At 44.7% G+C, this 24,570-nt stretch overlaps 1 protein-coding gene across 1 annotated transcript in view; it reads right to left on the bottom strand.

Moving 5' to 3' along the window:
• LOC104255753 (phospholipid-transporting ATPase FetA) overlaps positions 1-24,570 on the bottom strand; it is a 67,716-nt gene that overhangs the window by 5,528 nt on the left and 37,618 nt on the right. The window contains 15 exon segments of the mRNA XM_059833728.1: positions 165-410; positions 1,332-1,415; positions 2,257-2,480; positions 3,977-4,160; positions 7,327-7,474; positions 8,263-8,368; positions 9,439-9,550; positions 11,954-12,118; positions 13,586-13,701; positions 14,572-14,760; positions 15,556-15,721; positions 15,849-15,862; positions 16,914-16,936; positions 21,070-21,282; positions 22,462-22,658. Coding sequence (XP_059689711.1) covers positions 165-410; positions 1,332-1,415; positions 2,257-2,480; positions 3,977-4,160; positions 7,327-7,474; positions 8,263-8,368; positions 9,439-9,550; positions 11,954-12,118; positions 13,586-13,701; positions 14,572-14,760; positions 15,556-15,721; positions 15,849-15,862; positions 16,914-16,936; positions 21,070-21,282; positions 22,462-22,658 — 2,187 coding nt within the window.

The raw sequence follows: 24,570 nt of genomic DNA, 5'->3' as shown, positions 1-24,570 counted from the left end.
TTCTGTTGAACTGAGGAGAGTAATCTGGTGTCAAGAGACTTTTTTTTGCAAGAATGCAAGATGCAGCAGCAAATACGATGCTCTCAAGATCCCAACTGGCCCTCCAGATGCTGCCTTCATAAAACAACAACTAATTCCTAAAAGCATCACCTGGGACAGCTTACCTGTACGGACACTACAATCAATAAGCAGGTCTGGGCCATCAGTGCAAAGGACTGGTAGTCAGCAACGGCCTTCCCATCACTTCTCATTGTATTGTACATGGCCCCATAGGGGATGAAGAAGAGGATGAGGGAACTGTAGATCCCTTGCAACATGCACTTGACAAACACCATTTTGTTAAAATAGAGGTTTTCCTGGCCCGGCACATATAGCTGAGGAAACAGCATGCTCCAACGATCATCCACATCCTGAAAGTAGAGTAGAGATGGTCAGATTTGCTGACACCTACCCAACGAACCACATAAGACCACTTAGGGTTGCCATGTCCCTGTGACATGCATTTCCATGAGAAAAGGCTTAGCACACAATTCACTGAGTTGCCCTGAGGAGCATTCCACATCCCAAGGTCACCTAGACACATTTTCCATGTTGAATTTCACTTTTCTTGGGCTGAGGAATCTGACAAGTGCCGCAAAAAAAATGAAGGTACACTTCATCTTAAGCAGACTGCATGGTCTGCTCTCCAGAGAGTTGCCTGGAAGCTAAGGGATAGAAAATACCTTCCTTGGGTCCACACACCGGCAAGGCTGTCTGACCTGGATCCCTTAAGTGTACAGAACTGAACACTGTGAACCATTGTGGAACAGCAAGTTCCTACACGTTTAACTTGTAAAAGGCATATAGGAGCAGCTTTATTGCTGCTATGTCTTGCTGAACAGTAATAGCACACAAGGTAGAAATGCGTATATGAAATTACTGCAGGAAGACTTCCACTAGCAAGGCTGAACCTGGAAAACCTGGCTTCAGAGTTCTAGTTCATTCATTGTCATGTGTGGCCATTAAAAAATCACTTGTCAGGTTTCAGGAACAGAGCTAATAATATGAGACCACTTCAGGGGAGTGTTGCAGTTGCAGCTTTTACTGTAGTCAACAGCCTAACCCAAAACGCTCACCACACACTGAAACCCACAGGACAAATCAGGATAATACACCATCTCCTCCCTGGTGCATCCTTTTGTGCTTTCAGTTGTCACTGGCAGGAAACTGTTTTAGGGGCTGCCACAATAGCTAGCCAAAAAGTCAGCTGCTTTCGCTTCATGGAACCAGCTCAAAGCACCCAGAGATAAAACTCCTAAAAAAAAAAATCCAGGCGGTGATAGAAACTGTACCTGATCGAAGAGGCTCATTCCTAGCACCGGGAGGGAGGTATATACCAGATTGTAAAGCGTAATGAACCACTCATCATAGACAGTCTAAAGAAAAAGAACAGGGCATGGAGTTAGCAAAAGGCTGCCTTTTCCATCTCCTGAAAAGGACACGGAATTAAACATCTTGGTTCGAGACGCTACTGAGACCAAAAGTGTAGGGTGACTCAAGCTCAGCAGCCCTCAATGGCTTGTACCATAAGCTGTGGGAATACACGAGGGACGGATGACGTTATGCCAACCCTGTTTGCTCAGCACCCACCACCGGACACAGCTGGAGCAGGACCCTCCTGCCGCCCCGGCGGGCAGCCCGCGGGCAGGGGCAGGCAGGCGGCAACACCCCCCCACTCCCACCCCTGCACCCTTGCACCCTCAGCCCCGGGGTGAACACTTGCACACAATCTGTGCTTCCCAGGGCCTGGGTTGGGCTGGAGATTTGGTTTGTCTTAAACACACGCCCGATTTTTCGCTGCAGGAGATTTGCTCCTCTTGCAAGCTGCTGAAGCGCACTGTGGGGTTAAACTGTTTGCTTCAAATGTGCTAGTAGGGCAAGCGTAGGTCTTACACAGATGTGCGCCGAAGGGGTCAGGTCTCTGCGTAATCTGTATCTCTGTTTGATGGCTGTAGTCAGTTTGAACACTTTCGAAAATCCCACGAGGTACCTATGTGCTTCATAATGCACCTAAATGTCTTCAGGCATCTATCCCTTACCAGCAGCACAATGAAGGAAGCAGTATCTGCTTTATACGCACACAGATGAAGAAGACAGACCTGTGTGTCATTCAGTGAGGTGGGGGGAATGGCTTAGTTTATTTCCTTTTAAAATGTTTCTGGATACTTTGCTTGAAAATGCTAGGCATGACCGTGAGAAAACAGAAGCTGGACCTACCTGTGCTGAGAAGCCAGAGAAGAAGCCATACCAGAAATGCACTAACGTGAAGGCAAAATTCTTATAGAAGAAGTATTTGAGGAACTTGCACATGCGGATGTAGGACCACCGGCCGTGGACCAAGAGCAGGCGCTGCAGGTAACGGAACTGTGCAAAGGAGAAGTCGCTGGACAAGACCGCTTGCATCCCCTCCTGGCCACTGATACCAACCCCGATGTGGGCAGCTGCAACAAGAAGGTTATTGCTCGTGTCATTACGACGAGAGTTCTGATTACCCCATTTTTAAAATTAATTCCCTGCACTGGGACACTGTGTAATTCCCTCGCAGCCTTCATAAAAAGTCATATGTAAAGTTATTTAAAAAAAAAAAAAAATTTGGGGCACTAGTTCTTTTTTGGTTGTGGTGATACATTTCCAACAACTGGGCTTGTATTATTTGAATGAAATTACACCCTCAGTGACAATTCATGTTTTCTCTCTGAATGTTTTCCAACAGCATAAATGCTGTTGTTTGTAACAGCTGCAGTTATGAAAAAATAACTTTAATTTATATTGCCATGTGACTTATATTTACATGCCTGCATGTCCTTGCAGCAGCCTTAAAATATAGCTCCAGACAAGCAAAATCTTCAACCCCCTTATAGATTTCTCAGCCACAGTGCTACAAGGCAGACTGCAGCCTTTTTACATTTCCTAGGCTTTATTAGTTCAATCAAATAATTGGATAGAAGAGTCACGTCTTTTTTAATAGTAACTTGGGTTTATTAAACACAGACATAAGTTTAATGTGATGCTAATTATACAGCTTTAACTAATGAGAACAATCTTGATGGCTGGAGGTTGGTTAGATTCAGAGGTTTCCGTGGAATAGTGAATTCATAAAATCCCAAAGTCCCAACCCTCTCGGGGGGGTGGGGGTTAGTTTCTAATCATCATGTATGGTTTAACTTGCTTTTCTTATCCTTTCTTTACTACTGCCTGATTTATCTCCCTTGAAGCTCACTACTTAGCCTTTTCTCTCTTAATTAAAAGGCTCCAGTTAATCAATTCTTGCAAATTAACACAAGGAAGATTAGCAATAGGCCCTTCTGAATAATCTTAATTTAATTATACCTAGTTAGGGGATTTTTTTCCTAAATTCACTGAGGTAATGCAGCATCAAATGATGCTCAAGGATGAAGGGGTCTAGAAGCCCATGACTAATAACACAAGGCAGGTAATTAACAAATGACCCTACCACATGGAAATGTTAAAAAAATTAATGTAACATTATACATATATATTTACAGGCATGAAGATCTCTTTCTGCATTGCAGATAGGACCTCTCTGAAACAAACTTGTTTGTTGTTTGTACTGCCCTCGTGTTGGTGGCCATTCAGACACACAAGTGGACATGTCACAGTCCCGGTGGGCTTTTGTCTATTCTAAGGTAGAAACAGAGAAATAGGCAGTAAGTGCAATCTTAGCTTCCTGCGATCCTGGTGGTGGGAGCACAGCAAAGGGCCCTCCTGTGTGTCCTGGAAGGCAGGACACAGGAGTAGCCTATAGTGACAGCGCTCTGCAGAAACCTGCCGAAACCTGGGGCACAGACACTTGGTGCCACAGAGGGTGGTGCAGAAGGCACTCAGATAATGTGTTCCTGCTGCTAGGCCACCTCAGATAGCTAATACAGCAGCAAGCCCGTTTGCTAGAGCGTGCTAGCTGTTGGCCGTGACTCACTTTTGATCATGCTGACATCGTTGGCGCCGTCTCCGATGGCCAGGGTCACAGCCTTCTTGTACTTCTTCACCAGCTCCACCACCTGGGCTTTCTGTAGCGGAGTCACCCGGCAGCAGATCACCACTTTGCACATGCAGGCGGTTCTCACCAGCTCCAGCTCCAGATTCCCTTCCAGCGCGTAAGCCTGAGAAGAAGGAGCAAAGAGGGTCTTCAGGTCAGACCAGCAGCAACTCATCAAGAGGATGCATCGGGAAGGAAATGAGAGCTGAGCTAGTTCTTCTATTTGGCAGGAGGAAGGTATGAGATACCCCAAGTGAATCTGTCCATTCAGTCGCAGGGAGCATCCACACCTCACAACATCATGCCACGCAGAGTACACCTACGAGCTTGCACCTTGGATGCACCACAGCTGGATATGCACAACAGCTGCTCTAGCTGATGTAACCTGACAGCGTGCCAGAAGTGTCAAACAACAGGAGCAATAATTTTATGAAGCTGCTGCTGGGCCTGAGACAACCTTGCGTATCTGCATGCAGGAGAGTCTCTGCTTGTCCCTCTTGGTTTATTTTTTAAGCTCTGGGACATCTGTGGTGTAAATAGAAGATATTTCAATTTGGGAGCACTTAATTAAAAAAAAAAAAGTGGAAAAAGCTGAGCTCAGGTGGGCATGACAAAGCAAAACACAAAGCCAGGGAGAAGGCAACTTTGGTCTGAGTACTGACCTTCTAAATCAGTCAGCTGAGTTATTTCTATTCGGGAAACACAGAGATAATTGGATGTCTGGTCACCCCTCCAGCTTTGTGCGAGAGGAAGGGAGCAGTGTTAGCTTTTGATATTTCTTTCAGCTCGTGTTTTTGGCTCTGTTCTTTGACGTCTCTTCTCTGTAGACATGCATGGAAGGAATCTACAGGGCTCTCTCCTCCTCAGAGCCATTACAGCAGGCCCACTGCTCTTTTTGCAGACAATCCTGAGGCCAGATACACTTTCGTCTTGAAACAGAGATGAGTCACCAGTGCCCCCACTTCCCTTCCGTCAGTGGCAGGCAGGATTGGTCAACAACAGAGACCTTTTCGTGGTTGAGTTTTAGTACCAGCCGGTCACTGCCACTAGAGATGGCTTTCGCCACAACATCCCCGCTGCACTGGTGAAATGTAATTAATGGTATTGCACACAAATCAACTAGTTGTATGATGATGCCATTACAGATGCCACTGTGGTTCTGTTTGTTCGCTGTGTTTAAGCAAGACCACGTGTGTGCATAGTCCCCCCGCAGCCAACCCACCCATCTGCACATACAGATGTGGCACTGAACAGATGCTGCGTTTCAGTGGGACAATATCAGCACTATTACCATTGTTCAAGTTCTAGGTTAGCAGAAAATAAATAAATAACATCACTGTCCTTGTGGTCCACACCCAGGAGAAAGCCATGGTCTTGGTGAGCCTGGCTATGTCCACTCTGCTGCAGGCTATGTGGGCTGGCTGCTCCCCCATGGCCCAGATTTGAATTTCTTTGTGTGGGACATATCTCCTTGCCAGGGTGTGGGTGAGCGTGTGGTTTTCCAGGAATAAAAAGAAAGCTTTGTCACCGCTGCCGGTGGTGCTTTTATAGCACAGCACTCGGCGTCTGTGCTGCAGGCTGATGGGATGGAGTAGGAAGAGGCAGGGGCTTGTGGCCAGCTGGGATGTCAGAGGATTTGCCCATGGTGATGCACCAAACTTGATAGAGCTTTTGTCTGTTTTGCAGTGGGGATCTAAAGGGGATTAAGACCCTAGAGTTAAAGAGGGAGTGAGTGTAAAAGGCGGAGAGAAGGTACTTGACAACGTAGACACGGCCTGAAAGTGTTCCCTCTACTGCAGGGTCTGTATACATGGCACACAAGCCAAAAATGGAGCAAGATGAGATTTCTTTAATAGTAATTTGCCGGGCTGGTATAGAGGTGGGAGTTAAATTTGCTGGACTGCCATCAAGAGAGGTAGCAACCACAGGGAACAGAAGCATCTTGTCTCTGAAAGGCAGTGCCTCCCGGCTCTTCCCACATCTGCCTATTTACTTCCCCTGAAATCTGGGAAAGCAAAATACAATAGACAAATAAACCTGATCTAGGCTAAGCCTTCCTCCCAGGCAGGTTGAACTGTATCTAAATTGCTTTCTCCTCTAACCTGTTCTAAAAATTTTTCACGGCTGGAAAACCTATTCCAGTGCTTCACTGTTCTCACCAGGAAGACATCTCATCCAAAACTCTCTTGTCTCAGTTTAATTCCATTACTTTGTTTACCTGTTATTATTTGAAGAGTATTACCAAGAGTGAGCAGTATTCTCTAGGCTCAGAAATCCTAACTCTCAGTTTTCCTCTATGTTTTCCTGATCATGCATGACCACTCTTAGAGTTTTCTTTGTACTCTCTCTAGCTGGTCTAAATTTTCTCAAAGAAAATGGCCCAAATAAGTTGAATTATTTCAGCTAAGACTTTACCAATGCCAAATGAAGCAGGAGGCTTTCTTCACAAGTCTTACAGATGATGCTTTTACATACATATCTGATTTTGTATATGTGTAGTTGATTATGTGAAAGTGGAGAATAAGGCATTTGTTCTTACTGAATAGCATTCTCCATTTTTCCAAAGTATTTCTCCAATTTGTTAAACTTGTTTTCAAATCTAATCTTGAACTCCATTATGCCTACAGTTTCTCCCAGCCTGGTGTTATCTGCTCTCTTTTTAAGCAGTTAATTAAAACACTGAGTATCAGTTAGATGTAGGATAGCCCCCTGCAGATGCCACTTCACTGTTGTTTTAGATCAACAGTGAGCCCTTAAGAGCCATACTTTCCAAGCAGTCTTGCATCTGTCACTTAACAATTTCATCTAGACCTTATTACTTCAGTTTGCTTGGAAGAGTATTGTGGGAGAGAGCATCAAACAATTAATTAGTTAAGTTGTAAGATATATATCCTATCTGTTAAATAGAAAAAAATCTGTTATCAGCTATATTTAGTAAAATATGTTCTTGGCATACTTGAAACCCATGTCTAGTGTTATCTTCTTGCTGCATCCGTAAACTGCCTGATTATTTTTCTAGTATCTTTCTGGAAATGAAAATTGAGCCAGGTACTCTACCCCTCCTATTTGCCTAACATCAGGGCCAGCTCTTCCTTCTTCCAGCCTTCTAAAACCTTGCCCATCATCTTTAATGTCTCAGATAACCACTGAACCTAATCTTCAATTAGGAAAAAAAATATTCCAGTCCTCTAGAGCTAAATTTTTAAAGCATTTTCAGACTTCCAGCATGTCCCTATCAGATTAAGTTCTTCAGAGAACTGAGCTCTAACACAACTCCGAACCTTCCTTACCAGGCTGTGGCCGGTGATAACCAGACCGTATACCCCATTTGCTTGCTCATCAGGTATAATTTTTGGTTTTTTTGAAGATTTTTCAAACTGAATGTTAATTTCATCACTGTCCAGAAAGGAGTCCGGCTTCATCTTTTTCCTTGCATTCCTAAAAAAAATCCGGAATAATAATGAAAAGCTTGTAAAGATATATGTTTTATTAAATCAACTTTACGAAAATAAAAAATGGATGCTTCCCTTTGATAGTTTAGTTCAATTTTCCTTGTATCCGTGCAACAACATGCATAGTTTAGCTGCTGCTGTTTGTGCAGATCATCCACATGCTTCTGAAATTCTAACAAGTGTGTGCTAAACTTGTGCTGATTTAAAGTCAGACAGATCATCTGTGTGTCGTGAAGTATCGCAAAAGGCATCCCAATTTTCTGTCCATATGATCTGGCAACCACCTATTTCAAGAGAAAAGGACTGAAAAACTTCCCCATTTTCCACCTATACCTAAGAACTTGTGTCTACTGAGGAGGCTAGGGAGGAAGGTAGATTTCCAGATAATGCTAGAAAAGGGCCATATCCAGACAAAGAACCACAATGTGGATGGATGGCAATAGCAGTAGAGCAACAGCGTAGCTCAAGCCTGGAGCCAAAGGCTTTGTGGCTCTAGAGCACTAGTCAAATGTCAGCTGATTGTGCCTGCCTGACTCTGTTTTCATATACATTTATATAGATTTGAAGTCTTGGATCAAGAAGCTTCAGAGTTCATCCTCAGAGGAGATTTCTACATTGTGTTTAGCTGCTGGATCTTCCAGGGAGCCAGCTAGCCCTTACCTGAGGCCCCTGAATTAACTGTACCAAGTAAAGCCCACATGAAAAACAGGTGGAATAATACAAAATACAAATAGTCGGTGCACAGCAGTGAAGCTGTATATTTCCGCCATTTACCTCAGCTCATTAAGTACGTCGTCAGATGTGCTGCCTTCAATAATGAAAACATCTTCCATGTCATCATTCAGCAAGTTGCAAGAGTAACCAATATTCATTGCCGTCTCTGGGAAAGATAAACCAGGGAGATGACCCATCTTAGCAGTCCCAAACTCACCCACTGTCTCTGTGGCCTTTTTACACACATGACAAAAGCTCTCTTTCTCACTCAAAAGAGCTCTAAGCCTTTCAGAGTCATCAGCTTAAGAGAGCCAGGAGAGTCACCTTGAAGGATGTAACAACAAATCTCCCGTAACTGGGCTTCACAAGACCACAGAAAAAAAAAAATTCTACCGAAATGAAAACGCTTAAAGCACCCTTTGACCAACATACTTGGAGCAACAAAACCCATTACCTGTTGGTAATTTTTTGAGGATTTTAAATTTTCCCTCCCCCTACTCCTAGAAAAGCCCCAAATCATAGTTCTGAAGAAGAAAATCAAAACATTTAGAAAATTCTGAAAAAAAAGTATTTTTGTATTTCATAAGCAAAACTATTACCTGTGGAACATGACAAAATGATATGTTTCATTTTTCTCAAAAATTCTCTGCTCATTCCTTAGATGAAATTATTTGCAAATGCTTTTGGCCTCCCTGAAACACCATTGTTTCAGTGATGTTACTGTTTCTCCAAAGGAATTAGTGGGAATCTATTTACCGCTCCTGCCAACTTAATGCTTTCTCCAAAAGCCTATGTTTCCTCCATTTCTCTTCTGGATCATTAATGCCAGGCCCAAACTGAAACAGACTCAATATCCACTTTAACATTAAAGCTCCTTGAAAGGAGGACAAGATTGTTTCCACCTTCTTCACCAGGACAGTCGACTGTACTAAAGTGACACCTTTTCACAGCATATGACAGGGACTATGGGATGCTCACTGTCACCTCTCTGAAGGCAAAGGATGCTGCCTTCACACTGCTTCTAGCCTCAGGACAGGACGTAAGAACCGGCACTAGCTACAGTTATCTGGTCTAATTCCAGATAACTGGAGTTTTGCCTAGCTGGCAATGAAGCAAAGCCCTCTAAGTTTGTCTTATGCACAGTTTTCAAAGGAGAAATAATGAGAACATGGGTCTTAGCAGCACCATCCCACCGGTGGGAGAAAAGAGAAACATCCAAAGCTGTAGCCCCTTTACCTTGCTTGTCTCCAGTAAGAACCCATATCTTAATGTTGGCTTTGGCAAGAGTCTCAATTGTCTGTGGGACACCATCTTGTAACTTGTCCTCAATCGCTGTGGCACCTAGCAGCTTAACAGAAAATGGCAAGGAACTGGTAAGTCTTCCCATTGCTAGCAAAGGAGAAAGCATTAGACCTCCAGGTAATTAGTCAAGCAAACACAAATTAAATCCAGGAATAAGGTTGTACTGGTTTTCATTCTTTCTCAGTAAATTTACTGTACAAAGTAGAGCCCTGATCCTGCAGATGTTCTAGTCTCTAATCCCCCAGGCTCAGACGGATCATGAACATGCATGAAATTATTTGCCAACATGTTTGCAGACCTACAGCTCTGTGTTTTTCCATGTGTCCCCTTCACAGCAGATAGAGCTTTAACTGAGGGACAAAGACATCTATGTCCCCAAACCTCCATATGCACCCTCTAGTGTGGAGTTTGCTCCTAGCTATATTAGCTAATATATACTGCAGCTGTCCTATAGCTGCTAAACATCTTCTCCAGCCTGTAATAGACCAGTCTCCACCCCTGCTCCACAATGTCACATAACTAAAACACAGACTGCTCAGGATACAAAGCTTCATTATTTTGAAGTTATTGCTTTTTCTGCATTTTGGAGATATTTGCTGTCTTTAACCTGTCGTCAAAGGGACATGAAGGTTTCACTGCTAGGTCAGGTTTAGACACCATCTGCTACCACCTACCTCCTGCTGTTGGGAGACTGAATTCAGAGTTTGGCTTTAAGCCCAAGATCCCTTTTGACTTCCATCATTCATCAGCTATGAGTGTTATCAATGTAGACAACAGCTCTGATGGAACTTCTCTATAGGGTCCTCAAAACTGCACAATCCACATTTTACAGCAGCAGTCCCTGCTCCAGCTAGCAAGAGCTTAAATGCTTGTAGCATACAAAGCCATATCCTGGGAGTAGCTGCTCATCCTTGGCAGCCTGGAAGCCCAAAGATGGATGCTGATGTTAAATGTACCCAGGAAGGAGAACAAGAGCTTGCATTTCCCACAGCCATTGCCTTTCTGGAGCTGCAGAAAGGCACAATAGTATTGTTGACAGGCCTTTGCCTTTGCCCATGACCTGGTGTAAGAGCTGCTGGAGGGACAGTCATGATGCCTTCCTGACTGTGGATCTTACTTCGTTTTTAGGTCAATCAATGATAAATAGTAATTCTACTACTGTTCTCTGAATCTAACCGTGTTCCATCCCCTTGTGTCCTTATATCCTTACTCCCACTAAGGGCCCCCAACAGAAGCCTGCCACACACAGGGACTTCTGTTCTTGCCCATCAACCAGACTATGACACTGGCAGTCCTCTACACCTCCACAAGACCCATCTACTTCCTTGCTGGCTCTGGCTTTCACACCCATTCTCTGTCACAAGCCAGGCTTTCCTACACCCATCCTCAGTTCTTCCCACAGCACCTTCGGGGAGTAAAGTCACTCCTGTAACAGAGTACAGAGAAGAGTCTGGTGTAAACAGTGTTTTCTTCTGAGCCACACTTCTTCCTGCTGTGAGCTCATGACCTTTTTTCTACTCAGGCTATGAGCTTCATAGCCCTTTTGCAAAGCAGCTGGCCCCTTAATGTCATAAACCTCCATGTCTTTCCTGCTTTGAACACGACTCACAGAGCATTTGCACAATGTATTCTCTGGATTGGAGGACCAGCATCTTCCACTAATCTGTTGAGACCCAGAAGGGCAATAGGCTCTCCCCCATGGACTATGCAATTTCCAGAGGCCAGCATCTCCTCGGCTCACACTTGCTTCTTCCCAGGCTCTGCTGAACGTACAGCTAACGGAAGGAGCAATGGTGCAGCTCCCAGGATTTCTGAGATTTCAGGAAAGCACTACTGGGAGTGCAAAAGCTGAATTGCTTCCCCTCAGATCCCCCACATCCTTTTCATTCATTATTCACAGCTCTAAAACGAAGGCAGACCCCCCAGGGCATTCAAAAAGCTGTGACAACACGCAGGGAGAGGAGAATGACTTGAAGATCACAGTTTAGCCCTGTGTTTCAATTTGACACAAACATGTTCATGGATGTCATCTCCCCATCCCTCCCAGGGCTGCAAGAACAAAGAAGACACTCTTTGAAATGGAGGGGCACTGGGGATTATTCACTGCCTGCCATTTCAAAGACAGGAAAATAAATAGATCAGCCATTTGCACATACAAAGGATAGCTATGAAATATTTGTGTCCACGTCATTTCCCTTAGGGTCCAGTATGTCACTTCATCACGAAAGCGACTCTGGCACCCACTGGTGGCTGACACCCCAGTTACGGGCTCCTGACAGAGGTGCCAGTGAAAACCCAGGACTGCCATATTCCTATCCGCTCCCATCACACAACCCACTGAGCTGTTTGCAGAGCAATGTTTACTGAAGTCATACTGAGCTGTTTATTGACAAACCACCATCCTCACTGCCTCCCCCAGAGCCTGGCCCAGATTCCCTGAAACACCAACCATTAGGTCTTTTTCAATCTCTTCATATAACTCTGACAACTTATCTTCCCGTCCTTCCAAGGCAGTGCTTGCTTCATGGTGACGCCTGATCCAGTCCTGAAAGTAATCTTCATCCAGGTTTTTATAGGCCACCACGAGTGTCCTCAGACCTTCACCAGCAAACTCCTGCAAGACAGTGGTGAGGCAGAATAGGTCAAAGAAGAACCATCTGCTCACCCGGGCTTACAAAGAACCCTTGGAAAACAATCAGCTATTTGTAAAAGCTTCTCGCCTAAAGTCTGCAGAGGAAAGGTGAAAAAATCACAACTTAGACTACAAACCTTGGGGTACTTTTTAAACACTAGTTCCAGACCACTTTATCGTTGCCATCCACAGTCCTTACAAAGAACAAATTCAAAAGAGCTTTCCTACTTTCTGGCTTTAAATCTTTATATTAACCAGGCAGTTGTTTCCCAGGTCCATATTTCTCAACATAAGGTTCAGAACAGTGAGACCTAAATAAACACTGAACACGTCCTTGAATTTTGGACCTGGGCTCAACATTTTCAGGGTACAAATGCTGGCTGAAATGCACAGCATGAGCACAGTCGGTCATGACATGTCAGCAAGTCCTTGTAACTGCACTTTCTGCAGATGTATGATTGATGGTATGGCTCTCAATGATTGGTGGAATAACAGAGATCTCTTTGTGAAAACAGAGTCATTTCCCCAGGCTTGAAGTAAAGGTGCATCAGGAACAGGCTACATCCACAGCACTGCTCTGCCCTTTCCTTCGCCAGCAACTTTCTCTGGCTCCCCCAGACAGTAAGCAGGGATGTTTGTGCTACTGCACAACCCCTCCAGCAAAACTTTGTGTTATCTTGTGCTCTGCACTGTACCACCAGGATCTGGAATCACAAGGGGGAGTAAATATCGGCCAGAAAGTCCACTTGGGTGAGTAACCATCTCCCAGTGCACACCATTAACAATATAAAACGCCACAAGTCTGAGCGATGCATTTTCCTTGCTGCCCAGCTAATATGCCCCTATATGATCTGGAAGAAGGGGAGGTGAGTATGTCTCAGCACCTGCCTGGTCCCTTGTGACTGACACCTCTCAGATTGCAATCACTGCAGATCTGAATTGTGATCAAGAAGGTATAGGGCTCTGTGCCCCTTTACCAATCACCTGAGTTATTCCAATCCAAGGCATGCTTGAGTGCATCAGGTGCATGCATTGCAGAGTAATAGCAGACTTGGATGGAATTTAGTTGCCAAAACACAGATGCGCAGTGCCATTTCAGGTGTTTCACCTATCCTGCCTGGCTTCCAGCTCCTACTCTCAGAATACTGGTCTTCTGAATGTCCTGCATTGTATTTGCCATCCATGTCCACATGTCCTGGATATCTTAAAGCACTTAAAATGGCACCTGGTGCCCATGCTTAGGCAACCAATTTGAGACTTAAGGCTTTATAAATTTATTTCCCTCTCCATTCCTCACAAAAAAACCTCCCAACAAAACAAAACAAAAACCCCTTGTGTTTGGGTGCTGCTTCTGAAATCTGTTTTTTGTCTCAATACAAAGTACATTTCCACACCTGGAGAAAAGGAAACCATCAAATGCAGAGATGTTGTGCTGAAGGAAACACTTACATTCAGGTGTTCTGTGGTCTCCTCTTTCAGAGAGTCGCAGGATGAATGAAGCAGTTCATAAAGAATGGTGTCAGCCCCCTTGCAGTACAAAGTCAAATCACCTTCTGGACTCCGCACTACGAGGAAGAGGAAAAGAAATACTACAAATCCCAGATTGAGGCACTTGGAATTCACAACACTTCCATCAAAACAAAGAAAGGTTTTTAGAGGTGCCTGAACTCCACCAAGTTTTGGCAAACTCCCAGAAATCAAGACAAGGTTTGCTTAGAAAAGAAGATAATGCAACTGCTCTCCACCTTAGGAGTAGCAGCACAGGAAACTGTACCCAGATTGCATTGGTCTGAGCAGATGGACTATGGTTGGTTTGACTATGTGGTTCCTACAGACAGCACTGTAGGCAGGACATTGGCATTCAAAAGTCAAGAACAATTTGTTCTTAGGGAACTGGGCCTGCTGCTTTTATTGCTCCTACCAGTAAAGGTACTACCACTCTCTTGCTACAGGTATGATATTCCCATTCCTGAAGTATCTGAGGATGTTGGAGGGTTAATAAAGGCTACATGAAGTTTCTTGAATAATTTCTCCATTTTCCTTTTGGGAAAGTGGGTTTCTCTACTCATCCTTGCTTTCTCCTTTCCCACTTTCTCATATTTCACTGATAATTTTAAAGCTGAGTAGAAGGAAGGCCTTTCCTGCATTGTCATGAGGGCAGTAAGATATGTAAAAAGGTTAGTGTCTTCAGGAGGCTGCTTCATCATTGTGGTCCAGATGTTAGGTGTTCTCCCACCTGCCTAAGTTAAGTATTTATCTAGTACTGCTGCTGTGTAATTGGAAAGTCAAGGCAGCTCATCTCAAGCCCTCAGAAGTAAATGTTATTCAGAAAGCATTGCAAAGAGGTCTCCTAGGAAAGAGCATCACAGAAGAATGAGGGCCAAATTGAGAGCCTAAAAAGTCAGGAAGGAAAGAAGGGAGCAAAGAGAACATACCGATAACAGACATTCGCTTGCGAACGTTGTTGAAATCAAGAATAGCGAGTAGTTTGTAGATTTTTATTTCTCCCATTTCCATGACAGTGATGGTCTCTGGTGTGCGAGCCCGGAACACAAATCCAAAGTTTCTGGCAGCAGTGACAAGGGCTCCTTCATCAGGAGATTGAGCCTGATACACCAAGTTACCTGACATGCAAGAAAAAAAAGTAATGGGGCTTCTGCCTTGTTGCTAAAGCTAAGCAAATACAAAATCAAACACATTATATAGCAGTTAACCCTTTGCTTTTCTGTCTATCCCTAGAAGTGCAGCACTAAAAAGCACCTTATGTCCACACATCTCAGTCAAGTCCCATCAACTCATCCTCCAGGCCAGTGCAAGGCCTCCTAGACTCTTCTGTGGTCTTTTATCACTCTCTTCAGGGTCCAACAGATCTCACTGAGAGGGCAACTTCCTTGGGTTTAACCCCGTCTAGTTACACGTGCATGTATTTTTCTCATCAGTATTTTCACCTTACATGTGTCAATTAATCGTTCTAGCCTTTAAAGTACAGTCTTCGCCCTGTCTAGGATTTGAGGAGACTGACCCAGTACCTGTGGGAGCACTGGGTGAGTGGAGATAATGAGTCTCCAGTGGATAGGTGCTCCATGCTCTTTGCTTTATGGGACTTGGTGCAGAGTAGAGAAAGAGTGGGGCAAGCCATCTGCCACCTCAGGGAAGCTGTGGCATCTGCACTTTCTGCACTCCAGAGATGTGCTGTTTGCAATAGTGTCAGCTCCACCACAGGAACACACAGGGTGTGGAGGCCCTGGTCCTTTCTCTTCCCACGTGGCATCTCCAAAGACATTGATTTATGTGTAGCCATATACTACAGAAAATCACCAGGGAGCCAAAAGGACCAGTAACAGCTTCTGTGGAGAGAAGACATACTATGGTGCAGGGTGAACATAACCACTCAGTCTGGTGCCTTCAACAGTCCTCACCTTCCTTCTTCTCTTCTGGCATCACTGTGTGACAAAGTGAGAGCAGCCGGAAGAACCTGTGCGTCGGGACATCACCCAGCTTCACAGCTTCAACCAGGCTGTGGTCATAGAAAGCAAACTTCGGGTCGGCTAGCTGGTTGTATGAGAAATCAACCTTCTCTGTGTTCTGCAAAAATACGGCTCAGCGTTATTTGTGGAGCTCTCATATGACTGTACCCCAATGCCTGCCCATCATAGTCCCTCTCTCTTCCTTACATTTACGAAGGGCCCTCTTCTGCAGGGCTGTTCATGACAGAGGTTGGTGAGTCTAAGTAAGTGGGAGGTCATGAAATCTACTGAATCACAGGAGAGGACAGGCACTTGAGCCGCCTTTCAGAGCAGCACTCAGGCTGAGAACCTGATTAGCTAAAGATGCCTCTCTGTACGACAGCAAATGCTCCTACGGGATCCCCGCCAAAGGATTTCTATAGCAAAGAAATGCCTGCCTTCAACACATGTCTGCTTGAAGGCATCATGGTCCTGACGTCAATGGCTGCCTGTGATAGGCGAATGTGGAAGCCCAATTTAAAACAATTCAAAGGCGGTGTTCTCCACCCTATTCTCCCAAAACAAGAAAAAATCCTGTTATGGAAAGAAGATGACAGACAAGTGATGTAAAGGTTCAACTCCACAGGCACTGCCCATTTTGTCTAAAAACAAGGAGCCCCAAGCAGAGGGGAACGTACTGGAGAAATGGCCAGAAGCTCACAGCATGATGTGTCATGGAGGAATGCACTGCCAAGCCTGCCTGGGACGATTCCGACTCCCGCCCGATCCCTGATGAGCTCAGAGTTTCCAGCATGGGAGTCATTCTTCTGACCTCTGCAAGCTGACATTTAGCGCTTACCGCAAGAGTACAGACCCACGCTCCCCCTCACCCCCCCACTCATCTGCGCAGCAAGGTCCAGGCACTGCAACACCGTGGATGTCTGGGCAGCAGGACTCTGCTCCGGCGAGTATCATGGGCAGGAGGAGCTGCAGAGCAGCCAGTTGGCAGGAGACCAGCATGTCTCCCCGAGCGAGTCAGCCCTTTGCATTTTGCTGCCTGAGCAAGGGCAGTCTGGAGGCATAGCGCACGGCACAAATAGCCAATTTCAGTGGGTAATTTAAGTTTTAAATGGCCTGGAAATGAATCATTGGAACGAGGAGTGGCATTTTCATCATCATCTTGCCATTTGTTCCTTGGATTACTGCATACAGTTTCCAGATATTTTAGAAAAACAAGACGTGGGTTTGTGCCAGCAAGCAGAGGCTAGAGAGAAATGGAGAAGTCACCCATTTTCACACTTTCCAATGTCCAGACATTAGAGGAATTTGACACTGACCTTGTTATCAATATGAACTGAACTCAATGATTCCCCACAAAAGCTTTAATTAACTGCCACGGATAATAAAATTCACCAATGTCCAAGTTTACAACAAACATCAATGGCCAAGTATTCAAGAGGAGCTGTGCGCACACTAGGATGTCATGTGAAGCTGAGGGAACAGTGGGCACTCAGGCTACCCGACCTGCAGGTTTAAACCAGACTTACTGGAAGGGAATGCAACTCTGGCAATCCTCTGACATTCTCAAGAACACACATCCCTGTTGTCAGGGTCAAGAACATCAGCTCTTGCAGGGTCAAGAGCATGAGCTATGCCTCGATGGGTTGTGTCCACTAGCACTTAGGCAGGCAGGTTCACTGAAAGCACAGATCCTGATAGCACTTGAGCACTTACCTCATTTATTTCTATCCTTTGCCCAGACATATCATACACATCACCTGCAAACAAGAAAGACTGAGGTTATAGCCACAAACTCCAGATAAGTGCAGTCTCCGAGCTTCTTTACCATAAAAATTAAAGTGTTTTGAAGATAATACCTAATTAAAAAGTTTCAGTAAGCATAAATATCTTGACATGGGCACTGGAGACTGCTGATTCATATCAACCAGTTTCTATGTTAACCCATGACAAAATCCAGAGACTGACCTATGCTTGAAACACAAAGCAGTTACCATAAAAATGAGTGGCACTTGGGTAAAGAAGACTTGGCCAAGCTGAACACAGAAAGGATGCACTCTCCATCATTTTTCAACAGCCCTGGTTAATGGGGGGAGGTCCCGGACGACTGGAGGATTGCCAATGTGATGCCCATCTACAAGAAGGGCCGGAAGGAGGATCCGGGGAACTACAGGCCTGTCAGCCTGACCTCGGTGCTGGGGAAGATTATGGAGAGGTTTATTTTGAGGGCGCTCACGGGACACGTGCAGGATAACCAAGGGATCAGGCCCAGCCAGCACGGGTTCATGAAAGGCAGGTCCTGCTTGACCAACCTGATCTCCTTCTATGACCAGGTGACCTGTCTAGTGGATGAGGGAAAGGCTGTCGATGTTGTCTACCTGGACTTCAGCAAAGCCTTTGACACTGTCCCCCACAGTATTCTCCTGGAGAAGCTGGCGAATCATGGCTTAGACAGGTACACTCTTCGCTGGGTAAAAAACTGGCTGGACGGCCGAGCCCAGAGAGTTGTGGTGAATGGAGTCAAATCCAGCTGGCGGCCGGTCACAAGCGGAGTCCCCCAGGGCTCAGTTTTGGGACCGGTCTTGTTTAATATCTTTATTGATGATCTGGATGAGGGGATTGAGTGCTCCCTCAGCAAGTTTGCAGACGACACCAAGTTGGGCGGGAGTGTTGATCTGCTGGAGGGTCGGAAGGCTCTGCAGAGGGATCTGGACAGGCTGGATCGATGGGCCGAGGCCAACTGGATGAAGTTCAATAAGGCCAAGTGCTGGGTTCTACACTTTGGCCACAACAACCCCATGCAACGCTACAGGCTTGGGGATGAGTGGCTGGAAAGCTCCCCCGCAGAAAAGGACCTGGGGGTGTTGATCAACAGCCGGCTGAATATGAGCCAGCAGTGTGCCCAGGTGGCCAAGAAGGCCAACGGCATCCTGGCCTGTATCAGAAACGGTGTGGCCATCAGGAGTAGGGAGGTGATCGTGCCCCTGTACTTGGCGCTGGTGAGGCCACACCTCGAATTTGGGCCCCTCACTCCAAGAAGGACATTGAGGTGCTGGAGCGTGTCCAGAGAAGGGCGACGAAGCTGGTGAGGGGTCTGGAGCACAAGTCTGATGAGGAGCGGCTGAGGGAACTGGGGTTGTTCAGTCTGGAGAAGAGGAGGCTGAGGGGAGACCTTATCGCTCTCTACAATTACCTGAAAGGGGGTTGCAGAGAGGTGGGTGTTGGTCTCTTCTCCCAAGTGACTAGCGACAGGACTAGAGGAAATGGCCTCAAGTTGCGCCAGGGGAGATACAGACTGGGTACTAGGAAAAAGTTCTTTACTGAGAGAGTGGTAACACAGTGGAATAGACTGTCCAGGGAGGTGGTGGGTTCACCCTCCCTGGAGGTATTCAAGGAGCGTGTGGATGTGGCATTGTGGGACATGGCTTGATGGGCATGGTGTTGTGTGGTGTGGGTGGTTTTTTGTGTGGTGGTTTTTGTGTGTGTGTGTTGTGGGTGGTTTTTTTTTGTTTGTTTGTTTGTTTTTTTTTTTTGTAATGGTTGGACTTGATGATCTTACAGGTCTTTTCCAACCCTAGTGATTCTGTGATTCTGTTATTCTGTGATTCTGCGATGTAGTGCTAGGTAGGAAACGAAGGTGCTTTCAGAGGATGGCTTCTCTTGTACTATCCCTTTGGAATGTGAGATAAAATCCAGCTCCTGGATCGTATTGGGTTTGCAACAATGGACAACCGCAGAGAAGGAGTTGTCAAAGCCAATTCTTCCCATCTCTAGGTAGCAAGGCTGCTCTATTAATTTTCCCTGAACCGATCATTTGGTCACAGAAATGGAAGACATCTCATCTCTAGGAGACACTGCTGAAACTTCTTCTGCCTGAAGAAAAATCTAATTTGGAAGGTCTGTGCCCAGCCCAGCCAGATTCAACACCCCATTGAAATATGATCGAAATACAATGAAGTACATGAATGATAGATCCATACCTGCACCAGCAACCTCAACTGTGACAAGAGTCAATTGTAGGTGCTGATACGCCCTCACAAAAGCCCTGAGGGTGTAGAAGAAACTCAGAAGTCATCTCTCCTGAGATCTGCACATCAATGATCCCCTGGGAACCATAAATGAGAGGCTTTTGGATACCTCCTTCCCAATGGGAAGCTTAAGCCTCTGGAGTACCTTCCCTGGCAGCAGAACTAATTCATCCTTCCTGGCATGACTTTCCCAAATGCCCCTGAGCAGCAAATCAAAAGAAGTGCATTCCTAGGTAGAAGATAAGCATTTAGAAAACTATAGGCAATAGACTGTCTGCCTTCTTTCTGCATATTTCCTATTCATTTATTGAACCCACACCCTATATCTATGTTAGTGGTGTCATCCACTTCGAAAAAGTCAGCTAAGGACACATGAATGAACAGGCTGAATATTTTTCAAACTCTTTAGCAGCACTAACTTTGGCTAGCATAGTAACGCTGTTTGAGATATGGTGGTCTCCAAATATACACAAGGATTTAGAGGAAGAAATAACTTCTTTTATTAGGCCAGCTGATAGCACAGATAAAAAAAGACAAGCTTCCTGGCACACTAGTCCATCAACAGGTCTAACACAGGCACAACAAGCATCAATCTACGAATAAGCGGTGACTAATTTCTCTGGGGGAATTTAATGATGTTAATCAATTAGTCAGTTTGTGAATTGCTAGCAGCTCTTGAGCAGTATGAAGAAAACTGCCCGGGGCCATACAATGAACGAGTCTTTTAAGTCAATGACTGTTCGGATCTAACAGAGCTAACAACTTCTGTTTCCCATTTTTTCCAACTCCCTACAAACTCTTCTGTCTTCTAGTAGGTGAAGTATGTCAGAGCTAAAGACAAATGACCAGGCCATTGACTAGCTGCCAACCAAAGGTTCGACTACCTGAACAGGATGTGGAAAAATGCTGCTCATGACATGAGAAATTGCTGAATGTGAGAGATAACAGTGTGAGAAGCTGACAAAGTTTGCAGATAACCGCATGAGGGATGGCTGATTTCACAAGTAGTTAAGAGAGAGTTAGTTATGTGAGTTATGTGTTATGTTTTGCAGGGTTAGCAATATCTGGGTAACCATCTCAAGAATACCATAAAAGGCTGAGATTGCTTAGGCAGTGATATCAGAAAAAAACAAATTTGAGTACAGATGTAGTAAAGCTGGGACCAATGAGGAAAAAGTAATAATGTGCAGGTTCTTTAGTTGGGATGATACTGGGGCAGAAAAAGGGAGGCAAAAGGGTGGCAAATAGGGGAAATGAGGGACAGGAAAATGATATTAAGATCTGAAAATGATGTAATGAGGGCTGTCCAGGCATCCCTTATGGGCAGCCCTGCACTTGATCGCTGCAGCTTCTCACAAGACACTCTCTACTGGATATCACATTTAGTCGCTGTGGACCAAGTGGCATACAGTGGAATAAAACTCAGAGACAAATAGAGAACATACCATAGGATTTGCCGTTGATGGAGCACTTGTTGAAACACATGATGTTCTGAGTGAGAGTTCCTGTTTTGTCTGAGAAGATATACTTGATCTGCCCCAGCTCTTCATTGAGGGTAGTGGTACGCGCCTGAGCCGGTGTGTCATTCAGCGGATAATACATTTTACGGTCCCAGTCAATGTAGAAACTGTTACCCAAGCGTATAATCTCTACACTGGTGAAACAGAAAGAGAAGGTGATGGAATATTCATCAGTTTAAGGGACAAGATCTTTATCTTCAGCACCACCATTAGCGACTGCAATTAGAAGACAACTTCGAAGGTAATGACAGGGTGTACTCATCAGGTTGTCCTTAAATGGCCTGTAGTAAGCAATGCTGAAGCAAGTCCCGCTGAAACGATCTGCTAGGTTTATAGCAAATTCCTTTCCTTTATTTATAAAACAACATCTTATAAATGTATTTGAAAAGTTTCAGAAGTTTTCAGACTGAAAAGCGAGGCAGGAGCAGTGGCTTTCACTTGATGCAGTTTTGGGAGTGGTGCTCAAATGGGGACAGTTTCCAGCAGGGCTCTGGGTTGGGATGAGCCCAGTGCCAGGGGATGAGCACAGCCACGGCTCAAACAACCCAGAGCTCCACAACAAGCGAGTTATTGTGTAACTCAATACAACCAAGGAACTGTAGCAGCTTGCAAACGACATGAATTTCCACTTTGCTGCTGGTGTGACATACTGGACAGGAACGGGATTAATTCTTCATCTTTACCAACACAAAAGAGAGCCTCAGTAGCAAAACCGTATGAAGAGTTAGGTGCAATGATAAACTATACAGGCCTACTCAGTCTACACACCAACTGCAAGGTTTTGACAGCATCACGAATGCATTGCCTACTCTTTATCCTTGCTTGCCTATCTGCAACAACCAACTTAGCACTATGTTCTCTGCAAAGTGGCCACGTTCACTCTGCTCATATAGCACCAAGTACTATGGATCCTCAACCTGATTACACCTACTTACCTGGCAATCCACCCCTCACGCCAGCCCTACAACCACCTCAAAGAACGTGCCACTCATTTTGTTTGATGGGGACTGCAAGTGGGAGAGAGCAAGATGCTGCCAGTAACAGGCTTCCAGTCTTACTCCTCTAGCATCCTACACCTACACCTCCCCTTTAACTGCAAAATCATCCTTTCCTCTTCCAGGCCTCACTGCTGTCCCCGCTCCAACCCTGACAAAGACCTCTGAAGATAGCAGAAAGAAGAAGAGCATCACTGTGGTTGTGTGTGACCATCCACAATGTGGTTGCATTTGTGTCTAGGGAAAATGCTGCTCCCAGCTAAGGCAAAAGCGAAACCTCTCCTAAGATGAAACATGAAAGGAAGTTTTGGCACATACCTGACATAGAGTGAAATTGGCACCACAGTGTTTAGAATGATCACGTATGACCAGAACATGAGGAAGCCGGAGTAGGAGGCAGAGTTGACGCCTTCTGCCCAGGGCAGATAGACCTGGAAGTAGTAGCCCTTATCATGCTCCCAGATGCCATTGCCAATGGCTAGGATAAGACACATCAGTGCTAAAAATGCAAAGATCTGCAAAAAAAACACCCCAAAATATTGCATTTTAGAAACAAGGAATTTATTATGTACAGGTTAATCAGAAGACCCTAACGAGATTGGGTTGGACAGCCTGAATCACAGGAAAATGTTCCCAGGGGTGAAGGAGGAAAAACAGCAAAGTTATGATGCTTTTACCACAAGGACAAAAGTACACAGTGCAGAGTCTGGCACCTCAGACAGCTGGGGATTTAAGTCCCAAGCAGACACTTAAACCATACTGTTCGTAGGCAGCTGGCTGCAGAACATCAAATCTTGTTAGAGGTGAGTTGAGCTGCGGGTCCTCAAACATCTGGCTGCACACCTGGGAATAGAAACTGCCTGGAGGACTTTACCTGGCCATTTGCCAGATGGATCATAGTTTTTCTCACCATTTCTGAAAAACTAGTAAAGATAATTTGTAACACAGAAAATCCAGTACTGTGCAGGTTGGAATTCAGCACTGGATATCATTCTGATGGTTAAAGGAGAGTTAATCACTGACTCAGAACTAATGGTTGCCTTGGTACCTGCCATCACAATCTGATTACATTTCCTTTGAGCAAACAGAAAGCAACACTAACCAGTGATGCGGATCCTTGGACTTTAGAGAAACCTATTTCCTGAAGCCTAAAGCAACCAGGGGAACAGCAACTGGGAAGAGAATTTCAAAGTGGGACACCTTAGTGAAAACTGGGACTTGCTCAGGAACACCATTTAATAGACACAAAAACATTACATAGATCATAAAGAATTTTTAATTAGAAGAAAACAAGAACATAGAAATACAGTTATGTGGAATAGCATACAAACGAAGGGGAAGAAGGGAAGTTAATAGAAATTAATATAAACTGCAACAAATTATGGAACTATGAATAGCTAAGAGTCATATAAAATATCAAGAGAAGAAAACAGTAAACTCATGAACAGAGGTGTGGAAAAGGCAGACATGTTCAACACAACAGTCATCCATCACTGAAGGAGAAAAGAAGCAGAAGGAAGTAGCTAGCCCTTATGATGTTGCCGATGGAAAAGACAGATTAGCTTCTGTGACAAGGAACACTATGTGGCTAATAATAAGCATTTTCAATCCAGTGGTTCCAGGAATGAGGGAAGATAGAGGGACTAGCTGAGAAATTCTCTTAACAGTAAGGTTAATTTTTAACAACACTTCAAAAACTGGGAAGCTCCACCATACTGAAAATCAGCTAAAAAATTTCCAATATTTGAAAGGTAGAAATGGTGATCAAGGGAAAGGTAAACTGAAGTTAGCTTGACAACATGCCTGGACAAATGATGATAAAACCAGTTCTGTTGATAGGGACTTCTCCAAATATTTGACTTAAAACAACCAACATCCTCATAAAAATGTGAAGATATGGAATCATCAGGCTGCACAACAGAGCAATTAAAAATCATCTCTTGCAAGTATGGTCATTCGGGAGGAAATGTCAGTAAGTTGGGCCATTATGTATAAGGCCACCCCGCAATAATCACATTACAACAGTAATCAATGTTTTTAAAAAACAATAATTGAGGTACAAACATAGAAGCATTGCTGGTAAAGCTGCTAGTTGTATTGCTGAGGTAATCGATGAGAGAAGGAAGGATACTTTTATGGAGTGATTGGAATCACTTGATGTGATCATATGTGACATATGTCCAACTTGAATTTTAATATCAAGAAGCTGCTAAAAGGAGACTACAGTAAGTTAAGGTTCTGGGCTAAGTTTCAGGGGACACATTTATTTCCTACATCAGTAGGAGCTTTTCTATTTAATTGTGGGAGGCCCAATAAATTACTCCACTTGTGAAATGGAGACAATATTGCTTGCTGGTAAGGACTGTGGTCCAGTGTTTTTAAATATCTGTGATCAGCAGTAAAACCAGACTTCAGTTTGTGCTGTTG

Source organism: Gavia stellata, chromosome Z, assembly GCF_030936135.1.
Source record: "Gavia stellata isolate bGavSte3 chromosome Z, bGavSte3.hap2, whole genome shotgun sequence".
Taxonomy (NCBI): Eukaryota; Metazoa; Chordata; class Aves; order Gaviiformes; family Gaviidae; genus Gavia; species Gavia stellata.
This window is presented reverse-complemented; position numbering and strand designations above follow the sequence as displayed.